Source organism: Brassica rapa, chromosome A10 (genome assembly GCF_000309985.2).
Source record: "Brassica rapa cultivar Chiifu-401-42 chromosome A10, CAAS_Brap_v3.01, whole genome shotgun sequence".
In the NCBI taxonomy this organism is placed as follows: Eukaryota; Viridiplantae; Streptophyta; class Magnoliopsida; order Brassicales; family Brassicaceae; genus Brassica; species Brassica rapa.
Genome location: NC_024804.2, coordinates 1,810,765 through 1,835,883, shown reverse-complemented (window position 1 = coordinate 1,835,883; position 25,119 = coordinate 1,810,765). Strand labels below are relative to the sequence as shown.

At 35.5% G+C, this 25,119-nt stretch overlaps 7 protein-coding genes and 1 pseudogene across 15 annotated transcripts; 3 read left to right on the top strand and 5 right to left on the bottom strand.

Annotated features, from left to right (window-relative positions):
* Positions 1-506: 506 nt before the first annotated feature.
* LOC103844192 (putative BPI/LBP family protein At1g04970) lies at positions 507-9,628 on the bottom strand. 4 transcript variants are annotated; one of them, XM_009120974.2, is made up of 11 exons: positions 8,969-9,312; positions 8,406-8,583; positions 7,967-8,321; positions 7,638-7,886; positions 7,432-7,557; positions 6,693-7,356; positions 1,658-1,738; positions 1,411-1,574; positions 912-1,332; positions 781-826; positions 507-675 (listed from the first exon to the last, which is right to left on the bottom strand). In XM_009120974.2, exons 2-6 carry the CDS (start codon positions 8,573-8,575, stop codon positions 7,123-7,125), a joined length of 1,134 nt encoding a protein of 377 aa, XP_009119222.1. In that variant the 5' UTR covers positions 8,576-8,583; positions 8,969-9,312; the 3' UTR covers positions 507-675; positions 781-826; positions 912-1,332; positions 1,411-1,574; positions 1,658-1,738; positions 6,693-7,122. The 4 variants fall into 4 exon arrangements, with proteins under 4 accessions (XP_009119222.1, XP_033137751.1, XP_033137752.1 ...); XM_033281860.1 differs by lacking the exons at positions 507-675; positions 781-826 and having other exon boundaries at positions 1,179-1,332; positions 8,406-8,545; positions 8,969-9,628; XM_033281861.1 differs by lacking the exons at positions 507-675; positions 781-826 and having other exon boundaries at positions 1,179-1,332; positions 1,411-1,564; positions 8,406-8,545; positions 8,969-9,628.
* Positions 627-1,694, bottom strand: LOC103844190. The gene is made up of 6 exons (XM_009120972.3): positions 1,658-1,694; positions 1,411-1,574; positions 1,180-1,332; positions 912-1,122; positions 781-826; positions 627-675 (listed from the first exon to the last, which is right to left on the bottom strand). Exons 1-6 carry the CDS (start codon positions 1,692-1,694, stop codon positions 627-629), a joined length of 660 nt encoding a protein of 219 aa, XP_009119220.1.
* On the bottom strand, positions 1,942-2,616 carry LOC117129012. The gene has a single exon (XM_033282292.1). It carries the CDS (start codon positions 2,614-2,616, stop codon positions 1,942-1,944), a length of 675 nt encoding a protein of 224 aa, XP_033138183.1.
* LOC103844191 lies at positions 4,776-6,946 on the bottom strand (annotated as a pseudogene).
* A 44-nt stretch (positions 9,629-9,672) lies between the features above and the next one.
* LOC103844194 (protein MITOFERRINLIKE 1, chloroplastic) lies at positions 9,673-11,453 on the top strand. The gene is made up of 2 exons (XM_033281862.1): positions 9,673-10,456; positions 10,601-11,453. Exons 1-2 carry the CDS (start codon positions 9,919-9,921, stop codon positions 11,254-11,256), a joined length of 1,194 nt encoding a protein of 397 aa, XP_033137753.1. The 5' UTR covers positions 9,673-9,918; the 3' UTR covers positions 11,257-11,453.
* Positions 11,454-11,632: 179 nt separating this feature from the next.
* Positions 11,633-14,261, top strand: LOC103844195. 5 transcript variants are annotated; one of them, XM_033281866.1, is made up of 11 exons: positions 11,633-11,849; positions 12,065-12,204; positions 12,341-12,422; positions 12,512-12,579; positions 12,709-12,810; positions 12,903-12,992; positions 13,158-13,232; positions 13,327-13,359; positions 13,453-13,513; positions 13,625-13,683; positions 13,832-14,261. In XM_033281866.1, exons 1-11 carry the CDS (start codon positions 11,795-11,797, stop codon positions 14,024-14,026), a joined length of 960 nt encoding a protein of 319 aa, XP_033137757.1. In that variant the 5' UTR covers positions 11,633-11,794; the 3' UTR covers positions 14,027-14,261. The 5 variants fall into 5 exon arrangements, with proteins under 5 accessions (XP_033137757.1, XP_009119225.1, XP_009119227.1 ...); XM_009120977.3 differs by having other exon boundaries at positions 13,453-13,530; positions 13,627-13,683; XM_009120979.3 differs by lacking the exon at positions 13,625-13,683 and having other exon boundaries at positions 13,453-13,530.
* A 5,101-nt stretch (positions 14,262-19,362) lies between these two features.
* LOC103844197 (transcription initiation factor TFIID subunit 6) lies at positions 19,363-23,749 on the top strand. 2 transcript variants are annotated; one of them, XM_009120981.2, is made up of 14 exons: positions 19,363-19,603; positions 19,785-19,932; positions 20,005-20,091; positions 20,309-20,410; positions 20,529-20,637; positions 20,930-21,030; positions 21,108-21,245; positions 21,336-21,431; positions 21,602-21,726; positions 22,047-22,179; positions 22,461-22,586; positions 22,689-22,800; positions 23,030-23,408; positions 23,494-23,749. In XM_009120981.2, exons 2-13 carry the CDS (start codon positions 19,807-19,809, stop codon positions 23,395-23,397), a joined length of 1,623 nt encoding a protein of 540 aa, XP_009119229.1. In that variant the 5' UTR covers positions 19,363-19,603; positions 19,785-19,806; the 3' UTR covers positions 23,398-23,408; positions 23,494-23,749. The 2 variants fall into 2 exon arrangements, with proteins under 2 accessions (XP_009119229.1, XP_033138194.1); XM_033282303.1 differs by lacking the exon at positions 19,363-19,603 and adding an exon at positions 19,659-19,678.
* LOC103844196 (protein TIC 20-I, chloroplastic) lies at positions 23,739-25,108 on the bottom strand. Its single transcript, XM_009120980.3, has 3 exons — positions 24,966-25,108; positions 24,604-24,812; positions 23,739-24,492 (listed from the first exon to the last, which is right to left on the bottom strand). Exons 2-3 carry the CDS (start codon positions 24,794-24,796, stop codon positions 23,855-23,857), a joined length of 831 nt encoding a protein of 276 aa, XP_009119228.1. The 5' UTR covers positions 24,797-24,812; positions 24,966-25,108; the 3' UTR covers positions 23,739-23,854.
* Positions 25,109-25,119: the final 11 nt, after the last annotated feature.

Sequence of the window (25,119 nt, the reverse complement as noted above, 5' to 3'; positions counted from 1 at the left end):
AATATCTTTACTACTAAAAACATACATATCATCTTTAAATCTATTTCAAACAAATCTCACACTATAAAAAATAATAAATAATAAAAACATTAAAAATCAATAGTTATAATGTGAAACAAAAAAAATTATACTAGATTTAAAAAATTTTAAAATTTCAAACCCGCGCTTCTTAAGCACGGGTCAAAATCTAGTATATATATATATATATATATATTTTATTATCCATTTAACTAAGTTATTTAAAATTTTCGAAAACAACTAAACATTTGAAACTAATTAAAAAGAGTCTAAACATACTTCAATTTATTCAAGCAAAAATTAAAATACATTGATATAAACAGATTCATTTTATCTGAAATATTGTTTAAACACAAAAATAAAACCTTTTTTGAAAGGATACACTTCAAAAACATTTTTAAGTACACTATAGGATGCATGTCTTCAACAGCAAAAAAAACTTTTGATGCGTGTCACAATCAAAAGTCACAGATAGTTAACAGAAGTTCTTTTGAAAGTTTGTGAAAATTGAGCTCTTGTTAAAAAGTATGAACAACAACAATCCAATGGATCTCTAGTAAACAAGGAACGAAAAGGCAGATAGTAAATGGAAGTGTTGCAAGTCATCGTTATATAACTATTCGTGCATCAGTGCTTGCATCCTTGTCCTGTGTCAACCTGTGGATAACAAGACACATAAAACGCCTTAAGAACCATATAAAAAGCCAACAAAAGGAAGAAAAAAAACTCTCTACACTGGAGATATATATATATTTTACATACCTTGGTTTCTTGGCAAATTCTTTCTCAGTAGAATCAATGGGATGAACTGCCAAGACGATCGAGATATAAGATATATAACCAAATTCAAAAATTTTATATTACAAAGAAACAACAACAAAAGGGGTTGGTACCTTTATTCTCCGGTGGTGCTTTAAGATGGCAGGTGATGTACTTATTAGGGGAAAAATAGGAATAGTGAGATTTAGCTTGAAATGTTGTTTTTGGAACATCACCAGAAGAAGAAAAATCTTGTTTAGCTTGAAAGGTAATGAAAAACATCATGCCAGCACCAGCCATGTGATAGTTGGCTTTGAAAACCTCCACTAATTCATATTTTGTTTCCTGGTAAAGCAAAAACCCATTAGTAGATAAAAATGCAAAGTGGAAGGAGTTATCAACCTTGTCCTGATTGTATTGCTCAAGGGATTGACGAGAAAGCCTGTTCAATAAATCTCTCATGGTTTCTCCGTCTATGACCAAACTGTTATCATCGAAATCAACGGGTCTGTAATTAAAATCGTAGCGGAACTGACTGAAATCCATGTCGAATCCCTAAACAACCAACCAACCAAAAAGATTCCTGAAGATCGATCAATCAATTTTACACAGAGAAATAAGATACAACAAAACCTGAGTCTCCGTGACTTGTTTAGCCATGAGGTCATACTCTTCGTCCATTGTGCGCGGAGGAGTAGTTCCTTTATACTCATGGCCACTTAATGCCGGGACATAGTGACCCTCGGGCCCAATCTCCAATCCGAAACTTACATTCTCCAGGTAATAACTAATCATTTCTGGTGATCAGAAAATTAGGGATCGCTACTAAATCATTTATCTACACACATCCTTATATATATTTATCGACTTGGATTCGTACCTGCAAATTCTTCCTCCCCTGCGGTTGCTTTCTCCATCGCGCCGCGAGTTTCTGAACAAAATAACAAATCCTTCTTCTTTTCTTTTTTTTTTTTTTTTTTTTTCCAACTTGCAACTTTATTATAATGACGAAGAAATATCCTCATGGAGGATTTGAGTTATTGATACAGGTACATAGAATATAGAGTTGAAAGAAACTTGAGAATTATGAAATTGTTTAGCTAAATGATCTGCAGCTTTATTATCTTCCCTTGGAATCCATCTAAATTCTGCATCTTCAAATTTCTACTTCCACCCTTTGATTTCCAGAATCCAATTATGCATGTGGAAATTCCTCTTGGACGTTGTTAGTAGCTCCTGAACCTGTTTGTTGTCACCTTCAAAAATAACTTTACGGTAACCTTTTGTCCACGTATGTTGCATTGCCATAAGAAGAGCTTGTAATTCTGTCTCCAGACTTCCATCTCCATTAACTGATTGTTTACCCTGGCCTCCTCCTAGGAAAAATCCTTGAGCATCTCTGAATATCCACCCTCCTGTTGACATATTTTGTCTCCTACTCCCATCATAATTAATCTTCACATAATCACAAGGAGGTCTCTCCCACATTGATTGTTTGTGTCTCCCACTTAGCCTCTGGGTTGTATTGCTGTTGCTTTCAGTTGAATACAACACCTGAGTCCATTCACGTGCTTCATGTTGAGCTTGTTTGAGGTCTACTTTCCAATCAGTCTGTTTCCGTCCATAAACTAAAAGGTTTCTGCTTTTACAGATGCGCCAGAGGATCCACAAAGGCTGTTGCCTATCTATAGGGTTAAGCACCTTATTATTGATCGAGGATACAATAGCCTTTAACTTCTCTTCAAAACTGATACTATTATCAGTAAACGTACGGTCTGGTAGATTTGCCCCTCTCCAAAGTGCTTGAGTATACGGGCATTTGAAGAAGAGATGTTCCATATCTTCATCTAACACACACTATCTTGAGAGACACGTCTTCGTTTTAGGATTGATCCCACAGGCATTGCCTCTGATAGAATTCTCCATAAAAAATGTTTTGAGTTTCGGAGCAGTATTTAACTTCCATAGAGCAGCTTTAATTCCAGTTGATCCTCTTGGTGGTAAAACTTGTTGATCTTGGCTATGCATGCTCAACCAGTAACCTGACTTAACCGTATACATACCATCTTCAGTTTAGTTCCAACCCAGCAAATCTTGTCCTCCATATTGGCTTAACACAATGTGTTTTACTAACTCCACATCCTCTGGTACCATAATTCGCTCTAATAATTCGACATTCCATTGTCTTGTACCCAGGCGAAATAGTGAATGAACTGTGTGATAGTAATTTACTATATTATCAATGCCTCTTGGAGCTCTAGGTGGATGAGTGGGTAGCCAGGCGTCCCTCCAGATTAGAGTCTCTTCACCATTACCAATTTGAACCCTCAATCCTGATTTAAGGAGTTCCTTTCCTTCCATTAGCGATCTCCATATAAATGAGGGTTTATTTCCAACCCTTGCATTGAGAATAGATGTATCCTGATGATATCGACCACGCAGAACTCTTGCAAGTAGACTTGTTGGTGTTTGGCCAATCCTCCATACTTGTTTGGCAAGTAAAGCCAAGTTAAAATTCTCAATATCACGGAAACCTAGCCCACCTTCTTTCTTTGGAACACTCACTCTCTTCCAACTCATCCAGTGCATCGACCGTCTCCCCGTTCCCTTACTCCACCAATATTCAGCAAATAGTTTCTCTATTTCTTCACATACTCCTTTAGGAAGCTTGAAAACATTCATTGGATAAACCGGAATAGCAGATGCTATTGTTTTAAGTAGAATTTCTTTCCCTGCCTCAGATAGATATTTATTTGACCACCCTTTTCTTTTTTTTTTAAAGTGAAATAACACATCCTTTTTTAATTGGTATTTATATTATAATAATATATTAAATTCTTTATATTTATTACTTCAATAGATTAAACAATGTATCACAATTTGATTTTTTTATACTTCAGTATTCCATAAAGTTTATCCAATTGTTTGAAAAACTTTTTTTTAAGATCACATTGTTTAGAAAATTATTCTGTATTTTTGTTCAGCAGATTTTAAATTTTCAGCAACTTAATTATTTTTCTACGATTAAGCAGTGTTACCAATCAATGCCAATATTTTCTACACAATAACTGTCTATGTTCATTTTATTTTTTCTAAATACTTTTTTACTTCCTATAATATTAAAAATAAGAACTGTATCAACAAATTCTGTAAAAAAAAAATTTTTTTGCAGGTATATAATTGTAGGGAGTGATCCTAGCTTCTTCACAATAATTTATTCTTTGTTTTATTGTGACCTTCTCATCTTGTGTCACAACTTTGAAGCACGTAGAATATGAATATGTTGTAGTTGTTCTAATTGCAGTGAACAAGAGCTTAGTTGTGTTATACTCCGGGGCTGCAACTTTTTATCTAGACGAATCATGCTAACAATCCTTATATCTGTGTATGAAAATGGTCTGATTATTATGTGAAAAAAATCTATTTCTTTTTTGCTTGAAATCACTACAATCTGACCATAGGCATTCAGAGGAATATATATATATAACTAGGGCCGGCCCGCCCTACGGGCGGGATGATTTTTTGAAAATTATGTAAATTGTTAGACTAAATATTCAATATAAATTATTACATTTTAAAATAAACATATTAGTTAAATTCTGTATATGTTATTGTATTTGAAGACTAAATATACAATGCCTTTTTGATTAAATTTTTTTTCATGGTACCTTCACATAATTTTTAGTAGTTTTCTGGAGTCGGGTGAATCTAAAGAGCATTGTGAGGAAAAAGACGAACTTGTAATTATATATTAAGTAAACATTTATGAGTAAAATTAGACAACAACATTAATTTTATTAATTTTCTGTTGAGTTTTGTTATATGATTTTTAAAAATAAAAATTAGTTTGGATTAAAAAATATTCCATTGGGTATATTAATGTTATTAGATGTTGTTATCTTCTGTAACTTGATGAGGTGCGAAGTATAGATTATTTTGTATTTTATTAGTTGGTTGTTGGGATTGATGAGTGAATGTCTGTGTTGTGATTTGTGGTAGAGTCAGCATTTGGTATGTTCATTAGGTACGTTAACATGAGTATGCGTAGAATGTAACATCTGGTGGAAAAGTGTAAGAACATAAACAATTAAAAACAAAATCATGCTAAACGAAACGTAGTGAAAACATAATTAAAAAAACAGAGATGCGATAGAGTTGAGGTTGTCCAATTGAGCTTAGGTTCTTAGGCAGTAACATTGAGCAAATGCATGGCTTCTTCTCCTCCTACTTATCCTCCATTAATGGTCCTTTCTCAGCTGTTGTGATCGACCTGAGACAGGTCCAACAGGTGGAAGAGCAGGCTCAACAGCACTTCTGTCAAGCATTCCAGCAGCATCTCCCTTAGCTGTTTTCTCAGGGGATCCAATTATAAACCCATCAGTAGGGTTAATCTTCACCGCTCCAGGTCCAAGCAAGTCATCACCAAGGATATTATCATCTCCCAGCACATTTAAAAAATATAAGAGGGGAGATGTAAATGACTTACAAAGCAGGGGATGAGGTCTAGTACCTTATGTGGCTATGAATTTAGTACATATGCATTAAGCTCAGCGACGGTTAGACTTTCAAATTTATGGACTCCCCCATATTTGGTTGCAGAACAGCTTGAGCCCTCCTTATTAATGCACTGCCAGTTGAATATAAATGGTCAAGGGCAAGGGACGTTAGTATGATAACTGGCTGCTTGTAAAATCTTGAGAAATACTTACTATTCAAGGAAGTTTTGGCTAGCTATATGGTCTTTGTTGATATAGAAATGTGTCCCATATTTTAGAAAAGACAACCTCTAAGCATAATAAACCCAAAGTATGGTGTGAACCACAATCATATATTATTGCATATGAATCAATGTGTATATTTGTCACCAATCTCTCATCTCTCATATTCCTCGTGAGTAATAGAATCATAAAAATATAATAATAAAGCCAATAAACTTATCATAGAAAAAGGAAATCAAATCTATTAAGCATTCTAAAACAAACGAAACAAAGAGAAAACAATATCAAAAGAACAAAAACAAATGCGGAAGAGGATAAGGAGAGACTTTGATTGGTTTTTTACCATATTTTCTCAATGAATACTCATTTGCTGGAATATCTGCCATCTTGCTGCTTACGGTAGGAAGCTTGATCACTCTTTTCATTCTAGATTTTCTGTTTTTTCAAAGTACCATTTATGAAACAATATGATTGTTTAAATCTCTAAGATTTAGATTTAATAATAAAGATTAGTTTGATTAAGTTACTAACCTTTTCTTGGCATGGAGATGAGTTACACCTACTGGATCGATATAACACTTCTCTTTCACCGACTGATGAAAAGAGAGGCTTACCCCTTGAACCCGACTACCCGAGACCTGAGACGAAGGGTTAGTGATCACAAATCTTGATGACACCAGGATACTCTTGGTGTAACATCTATGAGAAGAAATGAACGACTTCGCAAGGGAGATAGGTGGTGACTGTGCGAAGTTTATCGTTGACCGTAGTGGTTATGGCTCTTGTGGTCTTCCATTAGATGTAGAAGACAAACCGTCATTTGTTGTCTGATTGTGGTTGTGTGATTAAAGGGGACGTCGAAGGACTGGTGCCGGAAAATAAATCCTGAACGCAGATCAACCGTACTGCTATGTTTTGTGCCTCTCTAACACAACGGCTATGGATGTTGCTTTTGTTCCTCTCGGATCGAAGAGGAAGAAGGAGTTGCTTTTTTTTATTGATCCAGATTAGGGTTAGCGTAACTTTCTTGGCAAAACAGAGCGCAAGGGCCAACATAAAGCCCAAGTCACAAAATAAAGCCCAAGTCACGTGTTAATGAAACGACGCGGAGCGAAGGTTGACACGTGGCACGCATACAGGAGTCGAATTTCCAGGCTGGATCCGACGTGGAGGGCCTAGGAAGGAGGGAAACACTACTTTATATAATTAGATATAGTGCTGTTTTTGCTTCACATATAAAGGCGTTGTTCAAAGTTGGTCTGGATGGTAAAGCAACTGGCACGAAAACTGGAGGAGGATCCAGTGAGGCGTTGTTAAAACATATCTAAAATTTGGTTCATCTTATAATCCAGCCTCCTCAGTATATCACAACTTTACAAATTTATTAGACATCAAACCAATTGATTGGATTTCTAGCAGATTTATCCAACAAACCGGCCTAACCTCTTCATCGACTAATTATCCGACACTTAACCATAGTAATTACAAGAAATATATTTATTTCATATAGAGAAGTAGCATACACAGTTTGTTCAACATCAAGATACAAAAGTAATATACAAGGCTTCGTTTTGTCACTGGTCCAGATACCAGACCAGCATTGACACTTACAACCGCCAATTGTAAACTACAACAAAGTGTTTATCCAAGGTGCAGATCTTGGTAGACTCAAACCTGATCGAGGATGTTGGGACGAATCCAAGTAGGCGATATCGCTGCAAACTGTGATTTCAGAGCTTGAGCAGATGATTTCAGCATTCTCAAGTGTGAATCCGTGGATTATGGGCAAAGGGAAGCCTTTTTCTAGATGGTCATTTGCATATGGCACAAACACCGTTTGTATAACCGTCCACACTATTGGCTACAAGATAAAGAAGATGCAGTCTGAATGAAATCTTCTTTCCATATATATTAACACTTGACATTGTGCACTTACCTGAAGAAGATGCAGATGGAGATTTCCAATGTTACTCCATTTCAAAGACATGGAGAAATCTTCTAATTTGACGCTGCCTCCAAGGTTATTACCCATCACTCTGAGAGCACCGGACCCTCGGATCTCCTGCAGCCAAGCACACAGTGAATAAACTTAGGTATAGAACAAAGCATGTATGTACAGAGTTATCTCACTTGAAGACTTACCAAGGAGATGCATGCTACTGGTATTACTTGGTCTGCTTCTAGAACGTTGATTACTAGGTCCGCGTTCACATTAGCTCCCACATACTGCTCTGAGATCTTTACAACCGGAGGCGATGATAAACTGATGTTCAGATTCATATCCTGGTTTGGGTACTTCCTGTATAGTTGTGGAATGATGAACCTCCACCTAGCAGTGTTTAGAAGATCCTGACCTGGTACTTTATCCACTATCCATTGCATAAACTCTGCCTGAATATATATAGAATGATTGAATATCCTCATATGAGAAATGATCAATAGATGAATATCAATACCATGAGGGAACTTACATTGTAGTACAAAGCTGCAGCAGAGTTGAAGACAGCTTCATCCAGTGAAATTCCGAGCATTTTAGAATTTCCAGGGCAGATAGATGAAGGTGCAGAGTTTCTTAAGGAGGAGGACTTTAAGACTTGATTCGTTTCTGCTTTGGTGAACAAGCCGTCGATTTCGAAAGTGATGGATGAATCTCTCAGTATAGGATCAGTGGTGAAAGTGACATTGAGCGCAGCTTTATCATCTACTGGGATCTCCTTTGGAAGGCTTTGTAGAAACGAATCAAGGTCTGAGACTCCTTCACTGAGCTTATTGGCAATAGTACTTTCCACACTTGCTCCAATTTGGTCTTTAAATGCATTAACCATCCTAAAGAAGAAAAAATTCAAATGAGAAAAAAAGAAAGAAACAACAGCCATAGAAACAAGGCTGAATAAGCAAGTAATTGCATACCCTTGATAAAACCATGAAGCTCCTCCTTCGAGCTCAATAGATATGTCTTTCACATGGCATCCACATTCCGAAAGAGAAAGTTTCAAGCCTCCTTCATTGCTTTGCAAGCCTAGAGAGAGCCCAATCTCCATGCCTTCAACCTTACCGAGAAGGCGAGAATCAGCACTCATCAAATTCCCTTTTTTTGTAAAACAGATATAACAATGAGCAGATAGCAACACACCCACTAAAACCAATTATGTTCTAAGTAACAACCACAAAACATAAGGCAAAACCAACTAGCTGTTGGCATAGTGGTAAAGGAGTGTCTAGTAGGCGCTACTCCTATTCAATTTTCGTTGGGAGGGATTATTTACAATGCTTGGGTCCCGAAAGAGAGGTGAAACCACTTTTTTACCAAAAAAAAACATAGGGCAAAACAGAACAAAGTTTGTGATTAGCAAGAAAAATCTTGTCTTTCCATTGGTTCCTAACTCGCATAGCAACTAAAGTGATGATGATGCACGATCGCATCAATGTCTAGATCATAAATGTAGCAGCAAGTCAATGATATGATTAATTACCTGAACAGATGCTATGCCTTGGTCAGAGATTTCCATCGGAGGAATCCAAGTGGCATAAGAGTAATGCCAATTCATACTCAAATTGCAAGTCGTCCCCGAAGCGACGATGACGACACCTGTCTCACCAAGCTTGACATAAGAGGAGGCAACATCAAGCTCGTATATCGTGAGGTTCGAGACGACGACATCTATTCCTCCTAAGAACGGAATTTTCACTGATTTCTCGATCCTGGGGATCTGGAGAGGTATAATCGACGCGATTGCTTTGTTGACTAGGAGGTTTTTCACGAAATCGAGGCCGTTTTGGGATATGAGAATTGATGTGAATGAATCGGTCTGTGTGTGGGATGGTGAGAAGAAGAGGGTTTGTGAGAGGAGGAGGAAGTAGCACCACCTAATAACATCCATGGCGGAGATTCGAAGTTTTTTTTTTTTTTTTTAATAAATTCTCACGCCAAATGAATGAGGAAGCTTTGCTTGGTCTTCAACGAAGAACAGAACAGGTCGCAAGGTTAGTGTCGCGTCTCTGGCAAGTTGCTTAATGGTCTGGATTATTATGAAACTACCCAAATACCCTTGTCATGAGAGGGGGGTAATTTGACTAAATTGGAAGTTTTCGGGGTGAAAACACAATTCTTCATTTATTTGTAATATAACAAGAGGGGGTAATTTACGAAGTTACAAGTATTTGGGGTGACAACATAATTCTTCATTTAATTGTAATATAACAAAATATTCAGGATGGGATAGTTTGATTCAATTGGAAGTATTCGGGGTGAAAGCATACTTTTCCAACAATCTGATGATTTAAGTATTTAATTTTGATATTATTGGCAAACTTCGTGCCGTTCAGCGTTTTATTCACAACACTGCGCTCCGTTTCTCTTCAGGGCTCTCGAGTATCATCTTATGATGCTTCGTCTTCGTCCTCAGCTTCCACCAACTCAGCCATGGAAGCTAGACTCTCGGAGAGCCTCGGCCTCCCCTCTCCGAATCTCAACCACTGCCACCTCACCACCGATTTCAACTCCCTCTTCACTTACTTCTCCGATCGCACCTCCGCTCAATTCCCCGCCGTCAGAAAAAAATCTCTAACCAAATCGAGAAAACCATCTCCTCCGTTCGCATCGGCTTCAGTCTCAGATTCCAATCCCGGCTCCGGATTCCTGAAATGGATGAAGCCTGCGTCGCGAAGCAGCCCAAAGATCCAAACGCTGATGAAACACCTCTCCGTCTTCGAGCGCGCCTTAATCGGCGCGGGAGGCGGCGGAATCGCCGGCGCCTTCACCTACGTCTGCCTCCTCCCGCTGGACACGATCAAAACGAAGCTCCAGGCGAAAGGAGCCTCTCAATTGTACAGCAGCAGCTTCGACGCCGTAGTGAAAACTTTTCAAGAGAGAGGGATTCTAGGTTTCTACAGCGGCGTCTCCGCCGTGATCGTCGGCTCCACGTTCTCCTCCGCGGTGTATTTCGGCACGTGCGAGTTCGGTAATATTATAAGCTTACTATACTATTAGCCGGTTTACAATTGAACCGTAATCTAAACCGGCTAATATATACTTGTACAGTTACTAACTAACATTCATTCATTAATCAAGAATACAGTTTAAGTTTGTTACACTATCTCAATAGGTAAGTCTCTCCTCGGCAAGTTCCCGGAGTTTCCTCCCGTTCTCATCCCTCCCACGGCCGGCGCCATGGGGAACATTATCTCGTCGGCTATAATGGTTCCCAAAGAGCTCATCACGCAGAGGATGCAGGTCGGAGCTAGCGGGAGGAGGTCGTATCAGGTTTTGCTCGAGATTCTAGAGAAAGATGGGATCTTGGGGCTGTACGCTGGCTACTCCGCCACATTGCTGAGGAACTTACCGGCGGGTGTGCTTAGTTACTCGTCGTTTGAGTATCTTAAAGCTGCTGTTTTGGAGAAGACGCAGCAGAACAATCTCGAGCCTCTTCAGAGCGTTTGCTGCGGGGCACTGGCTGGTGCTATATCCGCTTCGATAACCACGCCGTTGGATGTGGTGAAGACGAGGCTGATGACGCAGGTTCACGTGGAGGCGGCGAATAAACTTGGCGCTGCTATGTATGATGGTGTGGCTGGGACGGTGAAGCAGATACTGAAAGAGGAAGGATTGGTTGGTTTTACTCGAGGCATGGGGCCTCGTGTTGTGCATAGCGCCTGCTTCTCGGCGATAGGGTATTTTGCGTTTGAGACTGCGAGGCTGACGATCTTGAATGAGTATTTGAAGAGGAAACAGGATTCCGAAGCAGCTACCGTTGATGCTTGATTCTTTTGAGAGACTCAAATTAGCATTCTGAGTTTGTTTTCTCAGACAAGCCTTGTCTTAGAGCTGAGTTGTTTCTGAAATGGAGTCACTGTTTTATTTTGGTTAACTTATTGTTGGAGTATTGTAGTTGCTGCATTTTCATCCAACGTTAAACTAGTTTGTGTTTTAATTTGTTTCGATTTGCATTTCAGATTCAATTTATTAGCATTGTACTGCAACTAAGAACAGGTTAACACACAAGGTGAATTTCAATCAAGTTGCGTAATGGTCTGGAACTATTCGAAAATGTCCAAAATACCCTTGTTATTCGATTTCCATTTTGATTTGCCACTTGGGGGGGAATCTGATTAAAATTGGAAGTTTTCGGGGCGTAAACATAATAAATGTTAAAATATGTCAAAACCAAATCGAAAGTTGAGGTCTAAAAGGCAAAAGGGTGTATCGTAATTAGTCTCTTCTGGTGGCCAAAGCGTCACGGAACAGAACAATCGAGAAGAGCTAGCCGGCCGCTGAATTCTCTACCTTTCAATCGGAATCCATGGCTGTGCAAGCCGGCGTTCAGACCTCCAAAGTTCTCATCTTACTCGGCGCAGGTCTATCTCTGTGTCTATGAATTCAATTGTTCCCGTTTGTATTGCTTTGACTGTATTCTAGCAAAACTTTCTCAAGCTTAATGAAGATTTATGTTGGAATTTGATCTTAAGTTCTCTAAATTTGATGAATCATTATGCAAAATCTCTGCTTTGCTATTGAACTATGTTTATGATTCGTGTAATTTGATGCTTGGTTCTGTTTTATATGTTGAAAGGTGTATCTGGTTCGATCGTGCTGAGACATGGGAGGTTGTCTGACCTAATAGCGCAGCTTCAAGAATTACTCAAAGGAGCTGAAGGAGTTGAAAGCACACCTTATAGTTATAAGTATGACAGTGCCGCCCTAGCTGCTCAGGTATTGTGATTTTACTTTTGCTATGTTTGCTTAATATTCTCATCAGCTGAATCTAAATATTTTTCTGAATCATTACTCTAAAGCTGGTTCCTCTGTTTTGTAACTTCGTTTTTAATTTCTTTTTTCTACTAATCAGATTCGACAGCTCGCAAATGAAATCAAAGAGCTAAGTATGATTAATCCAGTTACCATATTTAACGGAGATTCAAACAACAGTGGTATGCTCATACCTCTTTATATATGTGTTTTTATGCAGAACTTACTTACTATTCTCCATTTTTAATGAGAAGTGCTTTTGCTGATGCAGGCTATGCTTCTTACCTGGTTCCAGCGGCCGCCGTTGGAGCTATGGGATACTGTTACATGTGGTGGAAGGTGCCCGTCTCTTAAATCTATTTTATGTTCTTTTGTTAGAGTTTTGTAAAATGTTATTTTCTTTATGCATTATCTATCATTGCTTTGTAACGTTAATGCGCATCTCACTCATTTCTTTCTACGTTGCAGGGTTGGTCATTCTCCGATGCAATGTTTGTGACAAAGAAAAATATGGCTAATGCAGTTGAATCTTTTTCGAAACAACTAAACGACTTGTCAGAAACACTAGCGGTAAAAAAAAGAAGACATTTTCTCAAAACATTCCTTGCTTGTTATATATTTATTGTCTTGTGGTTTGTGACTTGGCGTATTTGCTTATGCAGTCAACAAAGAAACATCTTTCTAAGGAACTATCGAAATTGGATTGGAAGGTGGAAGAGCAGACAGAGATATCTAAAATGATCTTAAATGATGTAAGGCGCTCATCTTGTTTCTCATTTGCTTGTACTGATGCCTTCAATTTTCTAGACTTAAGATGAGTGTAATGTAAGAGAAATCTCTCTGGCACTTGATTGACACACTTGTATATACAACGGCATCAGGACTTGATTATTATTTAAATTTTGTTTTTGATGCAGGTAACAGCCGTGAAATCAAGCATATCGCAACTTGGGTATGACTTTCAACAAATTAATGAAATGATATCTGGAATAGTAAGTCACGTCTTTTACCCTCTTATATGTGAACTAAACGTATTTTTGTAATTCAAATGGATTAATGTCACTCTCTTATATTAAAATTGTACAGGAAGGGAAGATTGACAGTCTTGAAAGCAAACAAGTAAATCTTATTTACATCCACCAACCAGTTGACATAATCAGTTTTCTTAAATCCTATTTAATTGGAACACTTTTCTGCTGGTTAAACTCTCAGGATGTGACCCTCTCGGGACTATGGCATCTATGTCAAATTGCAGGAGTTAAAGACAGTCCAGCTACTAAAGTCTTTCAGGTGAGAGCTGACAAATTAAGAGAAACCTTGCCTTACCCTTTTTCACTTATTGAAAGGCCTGAATGAAAAGTTGGTGTTCTTGGCTTCTTGATTTAGGATGTTGGTGCGAAATTACCTATTGATGCAAAACCATCATCTAGCAATTCTCTATCGGTAATGATGAACCAACACTCTTCGTTTTTATATCTTTTTGTTCTAAGGATAAAGGTCATACTAAGAACTCACCAAGATCATATCTGTTGAACTCGTGCTGTTCATTTCTTTGAATTTTTAAAACTTAAAAGAACTATGGAAACTCCAGGGTCTGCGGTTCCTAACAGAAGGAGAGGAGGGTGTGAACGTGATACACAACAAGCCTGTATTGGAGAAAGAAAGCCCGTTGGTGGTGAAACCAGTGGAGGAGAAAACAAAACCTGCCGTGGTGACAAGAAGCAGAGTTCACAGAGCGTTTCCCGGTGGAATATCTTGGGCACAAGACCTTACCAGACAATCATAAACTACATTTTTTGGGGGGGTTGTTTTACAAAGAATTTACTTTATATGGTCCCAACTTGTGATACTGATACTGGGACTGGGGCAATTATTTATCTGTAAGTAAGTGAACTATACACATATTGCATTCATCAACAGTTTCTGTTGCCTGCCCTTATTGTTTGTGAAAGAAAGAGTGAAAAAATGCTTTCACGATTGTTTGAATGAGAATAAAATGATGCGTGGATTTGTTCTAGTGACTTTTGTGTGTTCCTTTTTCATTCTAGAGTTTTGATCAATTTTGTTGTTGTTGTTGTAAACTAGTGTTAGTGTTAATATTTTCATTCTATGGCGTGAAAGCTCACTTGGTTTGACTGTGAATTCATAAATGGTTGTATACCAGCAGGTCATTGTTTCAATCCCTTATATATTAATTGCCTTATATATTAATTGAGGAACATTTGAAAAAATGTAACCTCAATTTTGTATTAATTAAAAGAGGCCCCAATGCATAGGTGGCACTCAATTAGGTAGTCAATTACATTCAATTGAAAAATAAGTAGGTCCACATTCGATTTTTATATGTTGTTAGATATATAAGTTGGTCAAACTATATGATATAATGATATGATATGATATTTTCTTTCCTTAAATAAAACCTACGGAATTACCATAAATGACTAATATATATATGACAATTAATGAGTTTAATAATAAAGATTTGATAACAATGTATATCTCCTCCATCATTTTTTGTTTAATTTTATATTATTAAAATAAATTAAACAATCAAATTAGCTATAAAAATAAAATTTAGATTTTTTCGTATATGTTATATTTTGAATTTTTAAAAACGACAATAAATGACTAAAACTATTAAAATTATTATGTTAAAAATTAATGATCAATGGTTTAACATTTTTATTATAAGAAGATACACATGATTTTAAAACCATATGAGTAAAAAATATCATTTAATAATAAAATAAATATACATATATATATATATATATTAAACACTATATACCATAAGATTACATAAATATTTTAATATTAAAACTTTCAATGAATTTTCAAAAACATTTATAAATTATAAAGTTATTAAAGATTTCAGATTGAAAATTTTGTTATCGATGATTTAAATATTTTTTTATAAAACGATATGAACGATCATAGAACCGTATGATTATAAATTCATATTTAATAAATAACTATACAAAATATACTATTCCTAGAAAAATAGGTTGGTCTATCTTAACTTATATTACACTTTTTATTAAACTAACTATCAAATTGATAAATAACGTACCAAAAAATGTTTTGCACTTTCCTTAAATAAAAGCTACGAAATTACCTAATATGATTAACATATATGTGAAAATTAATTATAATGAATAATAAATATTTGATAACAATTTTTGTATCTTAGTTCTTTTTTTAATTTTATATTATTAAAATATATTTAAAAATCACATTAAATATATAATAAAAACATTTATAATTTTTCTTATATGTTATATTTTAAATTTTTCAAAACGTCTATAAATTATTAGAAATTTGAAGATCCCCACTCTGAAAATTTTGTGATCAATAGATTATTTTTTTTGTCATAATAAGTTACAAATGATCATAAAATTGTATTAATATGAACTTTTATTTAATATTATAAGAAGATACACATTATTTTAAAACCATATGAGTAAAAAATATCATTTAATAATAAAACATATATATTTATATATATATATATAGATTATACTATACACCATAAGATTACATAAATATTTTAATATTAAAGCTTTCAATGAATTTTCAAAAACATTTATAAATTATAAACTTATTAAAGATTTCACATTGAAAATTTTGTTATCGATGATTTAAATATTCAGTTATAAAATGATATGAATGATCATAGAACTGTATGATTATAAATTCTCATTTAATAAACGACTATATAAAATATACTATTCTTAGAAAAATAGGTTGGTCCATCTTGACTTACATTATATTTTTTATTAAACTAACCATCGAATTGATAAATAATCTACCAAAATTTTTTTTGCACTGTCCTTAATTAGAAGCTACGAAATTACCTAATATGATTAACGTATATATGAATATTAATTATTACGAATAATAAATATTTGATAACAATTTTGGTATCTTAGTTCTTTTTTTTCAATTTTATATTATTGAAAGATATTAAAAGTCACATTAAATATATAATAAAAACATTTATATTTTTTCTTAGATGTTATATTTGAATTTTTCAAAACGTCTATATATTATTATAAATTTGAATATTCCCACTCTGAAAATTTTGTGATCAATAAATTATTTTATTGTTATAATAAGTTACAAATGATCATAAAATATAACGCATATGAATTTTTATTTAATAAATATTCAAACTAAATAATATATATATATATATATATATATATATATATAAACACTAATGATTTAAAGTAATAAGATTGGTTGATCAATTTAGTCGTCCAGTTGAAATCTTTCAAAAGTATGTGAAAGACTAAAGTCAAAGTAAATATGGATTTAGAATAGTAGTTATATTTTACTAACCAAATACCAAAAAAACCGAACCGAAACCAACCCGATATTCGGATTGAACACCCGTAATCCAAATGAAGCCAAACTATTGTTTCATTCTCCAAAATATATAATAAAATTAATAACTTAATCCCGCGCAAGGCGCGGGTCTTATTCTAGTTTCTGTTACAAGTCAACTTGGTTTAAGTAAATACCGTCAAATTTTTCAAAATACAGGAGTATTATTGGTTTTCGAACTATCTATACCCTATATATTAATCCTGGAGCATTACAACATATTTTGGTAGACACGTATCATCACGAAAATGCTTCTTAGAATTGTTAGAAAAATAAGTTGATCCATATAAATATATACTATGCTTTTTATTAAATTAACTATCAAATTAATTAGTAGTGTACAAAAGAATATTTTTTATTTCCTTAAATAAAAACTACGAAATTACCTAATATGGTTAATATATATATGCAATTAATGATTATGAATAATACATATTTGATAACAATTTTTCTAACTTCTCTCTTTTTTTGTTTAATTTTATACTATTAAAGAAATTAAAAATCACATTAAGCATATAATAAAAAAAATTAGAATTTTTCTTATATGTTATATTTTGAATTTTTAAAAATGACAATAAATTATTAAAAATAGTAAAAGTCTCACATTGAAAATTTTGTGATCAATGGTTTAACTTTTTTGTTTTGTTCAAGTAAGATACAAATGATGATCATATATCGTAGGGTGGCGTTCGGATACACGTTCGGGTTCGTATAGAGTATTTCAGTATACATGTATAAAACCCATTCGGATATTTCTACACTTCGAGTCGGGTTCGGGTATTTTATGTTCGGGTTCGGATATTTTGGGTCGGGTTCAGATATTTAAATTTTGAAGAAAAATAAATAAATGATTCATTGTTTAAATTTTTTTATTTAAAATATATTTTAACTTATCTGGTTTTTTCATTTTTTTTAATTAAACTATTAATAGGTTTGGAGATAAAACTTTAAAAATAGAAAGACACTAATTTAGTTGTTGTTTTGAAATTTTAGATGCAACTTTTGTTAATGCAAGAAACAAGAGCTTGATATATATTTTAAGTGAGTAGCAAATAATTTTGTCCATAACTATATACATATTATCTAATTTTGAGCAATAAGCATCATTAATAAATATTTTGAATAAAATGAGAGAAGTAAATTAGAAATATAGGGTTAAGTATACTTATTTTTGGTTATCTTCGGATATCCATTCGGGTTTGGATATTAGCCGTTTGGATTCAAATATTACCCAAGTGGTAAAATAAATAATTTATTTTGTTGTTCTAGAATTAGATAATATTTAGACTGAGCTGGTGAATATATACTAGACAGACATTTATATTTCGAATCTGCACTTATATATTCTATAACAACTTGATATATTAGATTTGAACACTAATATGTTAATATAGTTTGCCGGGTATTTTTTTCAAAATTTTCATTCTTAGATATGTATTGGAATGAAACTAATTTTTTATAGATGTCCATTTTTTTTTTTAAATTGACACTTATTTAATTCACTAAATTCATAAAAGAAGTTAAAAAAAGAAACTTAGCTCATATCAATAAAATAAAGGCGAGAATGAAAGCACAATTTTATAGAAGGAGAAAATAAACTCATTTATGGAGAGTCAATAGTAAATAAATCGAGAGTAGAAAACCTAATCCACTTTCGTCATTATACAATCAATGTTGCCTATTTGGTTTTGGTGATTTGTGTCAGCCGCAAAACTTAACTTTATTTTGTGCACATGAAATTTTAAAAATTAAAATGAGATGTAATACGTTAACTCTTCAACAACGATGATATATTTAAGACACCAATATTTCTATTCGTCATTTTATAATCGATAAAGATTGTAATGTTTCAAAATATTAAAACCATTTAATAAACAAACATGATTATAAAAACTCACCCCGCGTATGCGTACGGTTTATAATCTAAGTGTAATATTATCTTTTCGAACTAGTTATGTAATCTTTTTCGTAAATGCAAAATCATAATAAATTAGTGTTAAAACAAAAAAATTAGTTACACGCTGTTAAAAAAAGGGCAATTGTCAATAATAGCACCTTTTGAAGTTTATGTCACAAAAATAACACTAGAAGGAGAAAGTCACAAAAATGACATTCATTAAAGGGTAAAATATCCCTAATACCCTTGGTTTAAAATTAAATAAACAAACAAAAATAAATAAAAATAAATAAAATAAAAATAAAAAAATGAAAAATGAAAAAAAGAAATTTTTTTTATAGTTTCAGATTATATTTTTTCAGATTCGAAATTTTTATAATTTTTTTTTAAAATTTTTTTTTCGAAATTTTTTTTATTTTTTTTTCAAATTTTCTTTTTATAATTTAAAAATACTTTTTGAAACTGTTTTTAAAATTTTTTATTTTTATTTTAGTATTTATTTTTTATAAAATTTTAAACCCTAATTCCAAAACCCCACTCCCTTAACTCTAAACCCTAAGGTTTGGATTAATTAACTCAAGGGGTATAAGTGTATATTTACCTCTTTAATGAAACCTATTTTTGTGACTTTGAGCCTTGAGTGCTACTTTGGGAATAAAAATTTGGTTTGGTGTTATCCTAGTCTTTTTCTCTAAAAAAAAACTATGGCTTGTATAAACATTGGATTTAGGTTGGCAGAGATAGAAATCTCCTATCCTTATTGGGTTAAATAAGGCCCAATAATCTTAAGAGTTAGCCCAAAACCGATCGAACCCGATATAAGCCAATCAGGTGTATATTCAACCTCAATTAAATACCCGAACCGATGCTGATCCGCTTCTTCGATGATAAACCGGAGGAAGCCAGACGGAATCTCGGCATCGGTTATATAAGTCTGACTCGGGAGGCTCCGTTTACGAGCTTCTTCAAGTCTCGCTAAGGAAATTCGCGTAAAGGAGAAGAAGGTAGAAGCAATATCTGTGGAGCTATCTTCTGAGTCGAATCGAGTCTGTGACTAAGACGCGTTGGTCTATTGAATCGGTGCGTCTGGTTTTATCGTTTTTTTTTTATGTTCTTCGTCGTTTGGGGATAATCACTCTATTTTGGAGCATTGAAGTATGCAATCGTTTCTGTTTTAAATTGAATTTCGATTCGTTGCGTCAAATTGAGAAGTTCCATGGATTCATTCACTGTTGATATGTCTTTTGTATGGATACAATAGAGCCTTGGAAGGAGAAGAGAAGATGAGCATTGTACCTAAGGAAACGATTGAGGTTATAGCACAGAGTATTGGGATTACCAATTTGTCACCTGAGGCTGCACTGATGCTTGCTCCTGATGTTGAGTATCGTGTTCGAGAGATCATGCAGGTAGGTTACCCTTTTTTCTTTATTTATGTGTGTTTATGGTATTAGCAATTGATATTAATGGCATCTTTGCAGGAAGCTATCAAATGCATGCGTCACTCTAAGAGAACGACTTTAACAGCTTCCGATGTTGATGGTGCTCTCAACTTAAGGAACCTTGAGGTACATGCTAGAGTAGTTCCCATATTCTATAGCTTTGGTAGTGAACTATCAGCAGAATGTTTATGAACTTTATTTGGAGTTTATTAGTAGTGAGAAATATATATATGGTATCTGGTTTTGAGGGTTTGGCCTTTCTGGTGCATATGAATAACGCCGTCTATTAAACAGTTAACTGAAAGCAAATGCATCTATTTGAGAATGATCATGTTTATTGTAGCCGATATATGGGTTTGGCTCAGGAGGACCGATTCGTTTTAGAAAAGCTATTGGGCATCGGGATTTGTTCTACACTGATGACAGAGAGGTGGATTTCAAAGATGTAAGATGTTGGGGAAGCTGGCATATATACACGTGTCATGGTTTTCTTGTTTCAGTTGATCATATATCTACTTGTTTAGTTGTTTTTCTAATATTTTCAAGAAATGTCATGATTCTAGGTGATTGAAGCTCCACTACCAAAAGCTCCTCTTGATACTGAAATTGTCTGTCACTGGCTTGCGATTGAAGGAGTGCAGCCAGCTATACCAGAAAACGCTCCTTTAGAAGGTTTGCTTCTCAGGTTTATGCCCTGGGTTAGAGTTTTAAAGTCATTAACCAAATTTGTTGACATTAAACAAATATTAGTATGTTCCTTGACGTTCGGAGGTGAATTAACTTGTTTCTACATTTGTACCCCTTGTTATTTGGTGTAGTTACTGATGTTGATGAGCGATCTAAGTACATATTTGAGATGAATCTGTATAGATGTTTTGAGAATTATCACGACCAAGACAGTTTGATACATTTCCTTGTTCTTACCTTCGTAAATATATATTCCTCTTGTTTATGGTGTTTGTAGTCATTAGAGCACCTGCCGAAAATCAAATTTATCAACAAAAGGACGGACCTCTTATTGACATTAGGCTACCTGTGAAGCATGTATTATCTAAGGAGCTTCAGGTATGTCTTACAGATTAAATACCGCAGGGACGTATCTTACGTGCAACAGACTAATCTGTTGTTCTCACTCTTAACAGTTGTACTTCCAAAAGATTGCTGAACTTACATTGAGCAAGTCAAATCCCTCTCTGTTTAAAGAGGCATTAGTGAGCTTGGCCTCAGACTCAGGACTTCATCCCCTAGTTCCATACTTCACAAATTTCATTGCTGATGAGGTAACATAGCAACACCGAGGAAACTCAAAAAGAAATAAGGATCGCAATTGCTTGATGCACATTACAATATTATTTTCTCTACTGATGCAGGTATCACGTGGGTTAAATGACTTCCTGCTCCTGTTTAATTTAATGCACGTTGTCAGAAGTCTTCTGCAGAATCCTCATATACACATAGAACCTTATGTAAGTTGCCGTCTGGATCTTACGAACTATTATAGAATCTTGTACCTCCATTTTCTTTAGTTTTTTGATGTGTGTTTCTTCGAGTTGCATTTTAGACATGCTACGTACGATGCATATTGCGCGTTGTTTCATAACCATGAAGCTAACGAAACTTTTCCTTTTGGTGCCAGCTTCACCAGCTGATGCCCTCTGTTGTAACATGCCTTGTATCGAGAAAGCTTGGAAATAGATTTGCCGACAACCATTGGGATCTGAGAGATTTTACTGCGAATCTGGTTGCACTGATATGTAAAAGGTTCGTTCTTTCCCTTTCATTTCATGTAACTCTGTGTTCGTTTTTGGTTAATTGTGGGGATTATCTTACTGAAAATGATCTTTATACTGAGCTTTTGTATGCAATATCGTGAGTGAATATATCTATATACAGTTTTACTAATTCCATCTTAGCTGTTCTCTTTGCTATTGGCTTCTGGTATTTTTCTGGCCTGAGCTGAAATATCGAATGGGAAGATCTGAATTAAAGAAATAATAAGTTATAACTTGCTAAAGTTTTCTTCATTGTTTAGAAGGTTTTCGTCATTTTAAATCCTGTTGTTTGAATATTTTTGTTTTCAGGTTTGGAAACACATACATTACTCTTCAGTCTCGTCTTACGAAAACTTTAGTTAATGCACTTTTGGACCCAAAGAAGGCCTTGACTCAGCACTACGGTGCAATTCAAGGATTAGCGGCTTTAGGGCACAATGTCGTAAGTAGTTCCTTTACTTTCTCTGATATATTAGTGGCGATGCTTCATTGTACTGCTATCAGTTTGCTCTTTTCAAGGTTCTATTAGTTGTATAAGTTTTCCCCCGGAAACATTGTTACCCAGAACATGCACTATATCCTGAAAATCCTTATTTCCTGTTTCACTCCCTGCTTCTCTTTCATTTAATTAGGAACTAAGATTTATAGTCATAGAACGGGTGCCAGAAATAACTTAAGCACAGTACTCCTGCGATGTTAACTGAATTTAATTTATTTGTGTAGGTACGCCTTCTTGTTCTGTCAAATCTTGAACCGTATCTGAGTCTTCTCGAACCAGAATTGGATGCTGAGAAGCAAAAGAACCAGATGAAGAGCTACGAAGCTTGGCGTGTATATGGAGCTATACTGGTTAGTGGATACATTCTTCTATAATCTAACTGTAGTTGAAATCTCAGTAGTTTCGTATATCGAAAGTCCTTGAAGGAACTTGTGAATTTTTTTTTTCTCCAGCGTGCTGCAGGTCTGTGTATACATGACCGGCTTAAAATCTTCCCAACTCTACCATCTCCATCACCAAGTTTTCCCAGTAAGGGAAAGGGGAAAGTAATCAGTACTGAGCCAAGTAAGTTGCATCAACCAATTTACCTTTTCTGCATAATACAGTTATTGGTGCTTATTTAACTGAACCCGAATAGTTAAATCTTAGGAGGGTCAGACACATGCTTAGGGACTAATGATTGCCGTAATCATCGTTTATTTATACAAATATGGAACTAGAACCTTCCCAACCCTTCCAGTATGGCGCTATGAATAACAATTGTTTTTATTCTCACCCTTTCTGAATATGGCAGATAAGCGAAAGCTGGGTGTAGATTCTTCAGAAAACCGGTCACCTCATAAAAGATTGATAGCTACAGATGGGTCAGATGGTGGTCCATCCCCAATGCAAGTAGATAGACCGACGGGAGATGCCAATCCGCCACAAAACTCCGTTCGACCATCCTCGTCAGAACAAGCGTCTGATGGTAACGCACCTGAAAGCAGAAACGCAAAGGAGAAAGATGACAGCAAGGGCCGGGCTATTACCAGGAAAGCTATCCTTGATCAGATTTGGAAAGATGACCTCGATTCCGGACGGCTCTTGGTGAAACTGCACCAACTCTATGGTGATAGGATCCTTCCTTTCATCCCTTCTACAGAGATGTCATTATTCCTCTAAACCATTAAGAGGTACATGTGCAATGAAAATTCATGGCTCTGCGCTTGTAGAGATTAAAACACCTCTAATTTATCTTTCCTCTGTTCTATGTTGCAGCCATTTGTTGAGAGCTTATCAGAGTCGCCATCCATAAACTCATACCGATCCGTGCCAGTGTCCTGAGTGTATCCACCTCCCCGAGCATCTCGGGTTTAGGAGAAGAAGCCTACCTGTAGTGCTTTGACGGCTTCTTCCAATGTATAAACTGAACAAGTCTGATGAACACTAGATTCTTTGGTTTCATAGCAATTCCATGTTCAAAAGTTTGAGACTTTGACGATTGAGTTAATGCAACGCTAAAATGTTTGAAACATAACTGTCATTTAAAAAGACACAGTTGTTACAGATACAAAGGTCTAACAAACAGATTATTAAAACGAAAAGTAACAGCCATCTAAAACGCAACAACATCTTCCTATTAGTCGTATGGGATCTGGATATACGCAGCATCGCAAACAAATGGGATGTCCGCGTACATACCGGCAAGCGCACACCTTATGCTTTCAAGCACTGTAAACAGATAAGCAAACGCAACAGCGGTCCAGAAATGCATCCCAAACTTACCCCAATAGAGACCAAGAGGCATCCACTTGCTAACAGTTCCTATAACCTGAAGAGCGATTTCGAGCAGCATACCCATCACCACATGGAACCTAAAGAAGTGAGGCCATTCTTTTCTCCTCACTATCCCAAGGTACGCTACAAAGAAGTAAGCCATCAGGAACCAGCCCGGTAACCTCCCTAAGGCGCCTAGAAACGGGTAGGTTAAGAACTCGAAATCTTCTAGGAAAGGGTGGAGATGGTAAGCGGTTTCCGCGTACATCCAGGTCTCGTGAAGCGGCATCAGGTAAGGTAGGCATGCCAAGGTTCTCCACCACCATTGTGGCTTTTTGGTCATTGGAGGAAACCGGAAGCTGGAGGGTACATCTTTTGATGCTCTTGGGGACAAAAGGGTTTTCCTGCGGATGGGTAACACAGGTAGTGTGCTAGACAGACTACCTTGTTCCCCATTCAGAAGGCAAGAAGACGAGGCTGAGAGGTATGACAAAGGCACACCTGAAACGACAAAAAGAATACAAGGTTGAGCTGATAAACAAAAGCATAAACTTTGAAATACCAAAGTCTCTTCTTATCCTAGTTAAAGTATCATTGAGGCAATCTATATACCTCTTTGTACACTAGCTTGAAGCCCATTAAATGGTAAAGGTGACCCCAAAGAGTTCTTTATGACAGAAAATGAACTCCCAGCAAGACAACGTTGAGTCTGTCCTGAAGCTGTAGCTCTGTACGAAGATGGCTTGAACCCCCAAGAGCTTGTTAGAACATGTGAAGTTAACGCGTTGCATCCACTTATCATCATTACCAACCTAAACTACCTATAGAAAACACAAGTTTAGATTCAATTTCAACGTCAAGCTACAACATTTCAAACCTATCCAGCTCTCGGACGAATTAAAACCCAGAAATCAAACAAAATTTGAAAACTTTCTTAAAACCCATGAGATGATTCATACGGAAGAAGAAGTTACCGAACGTTCGCTGGAGGAAGAGAGAGACAACGAATACTTCATCCACCTCTGAATCCTATCTCCTTCACTCTTCTCCCAAACAAAAAAGAAAATAAATCTCTCTATCGCTTTTTCTCCACTCTTCAGTTTTACATCAATACCCTCAGGCCCATAT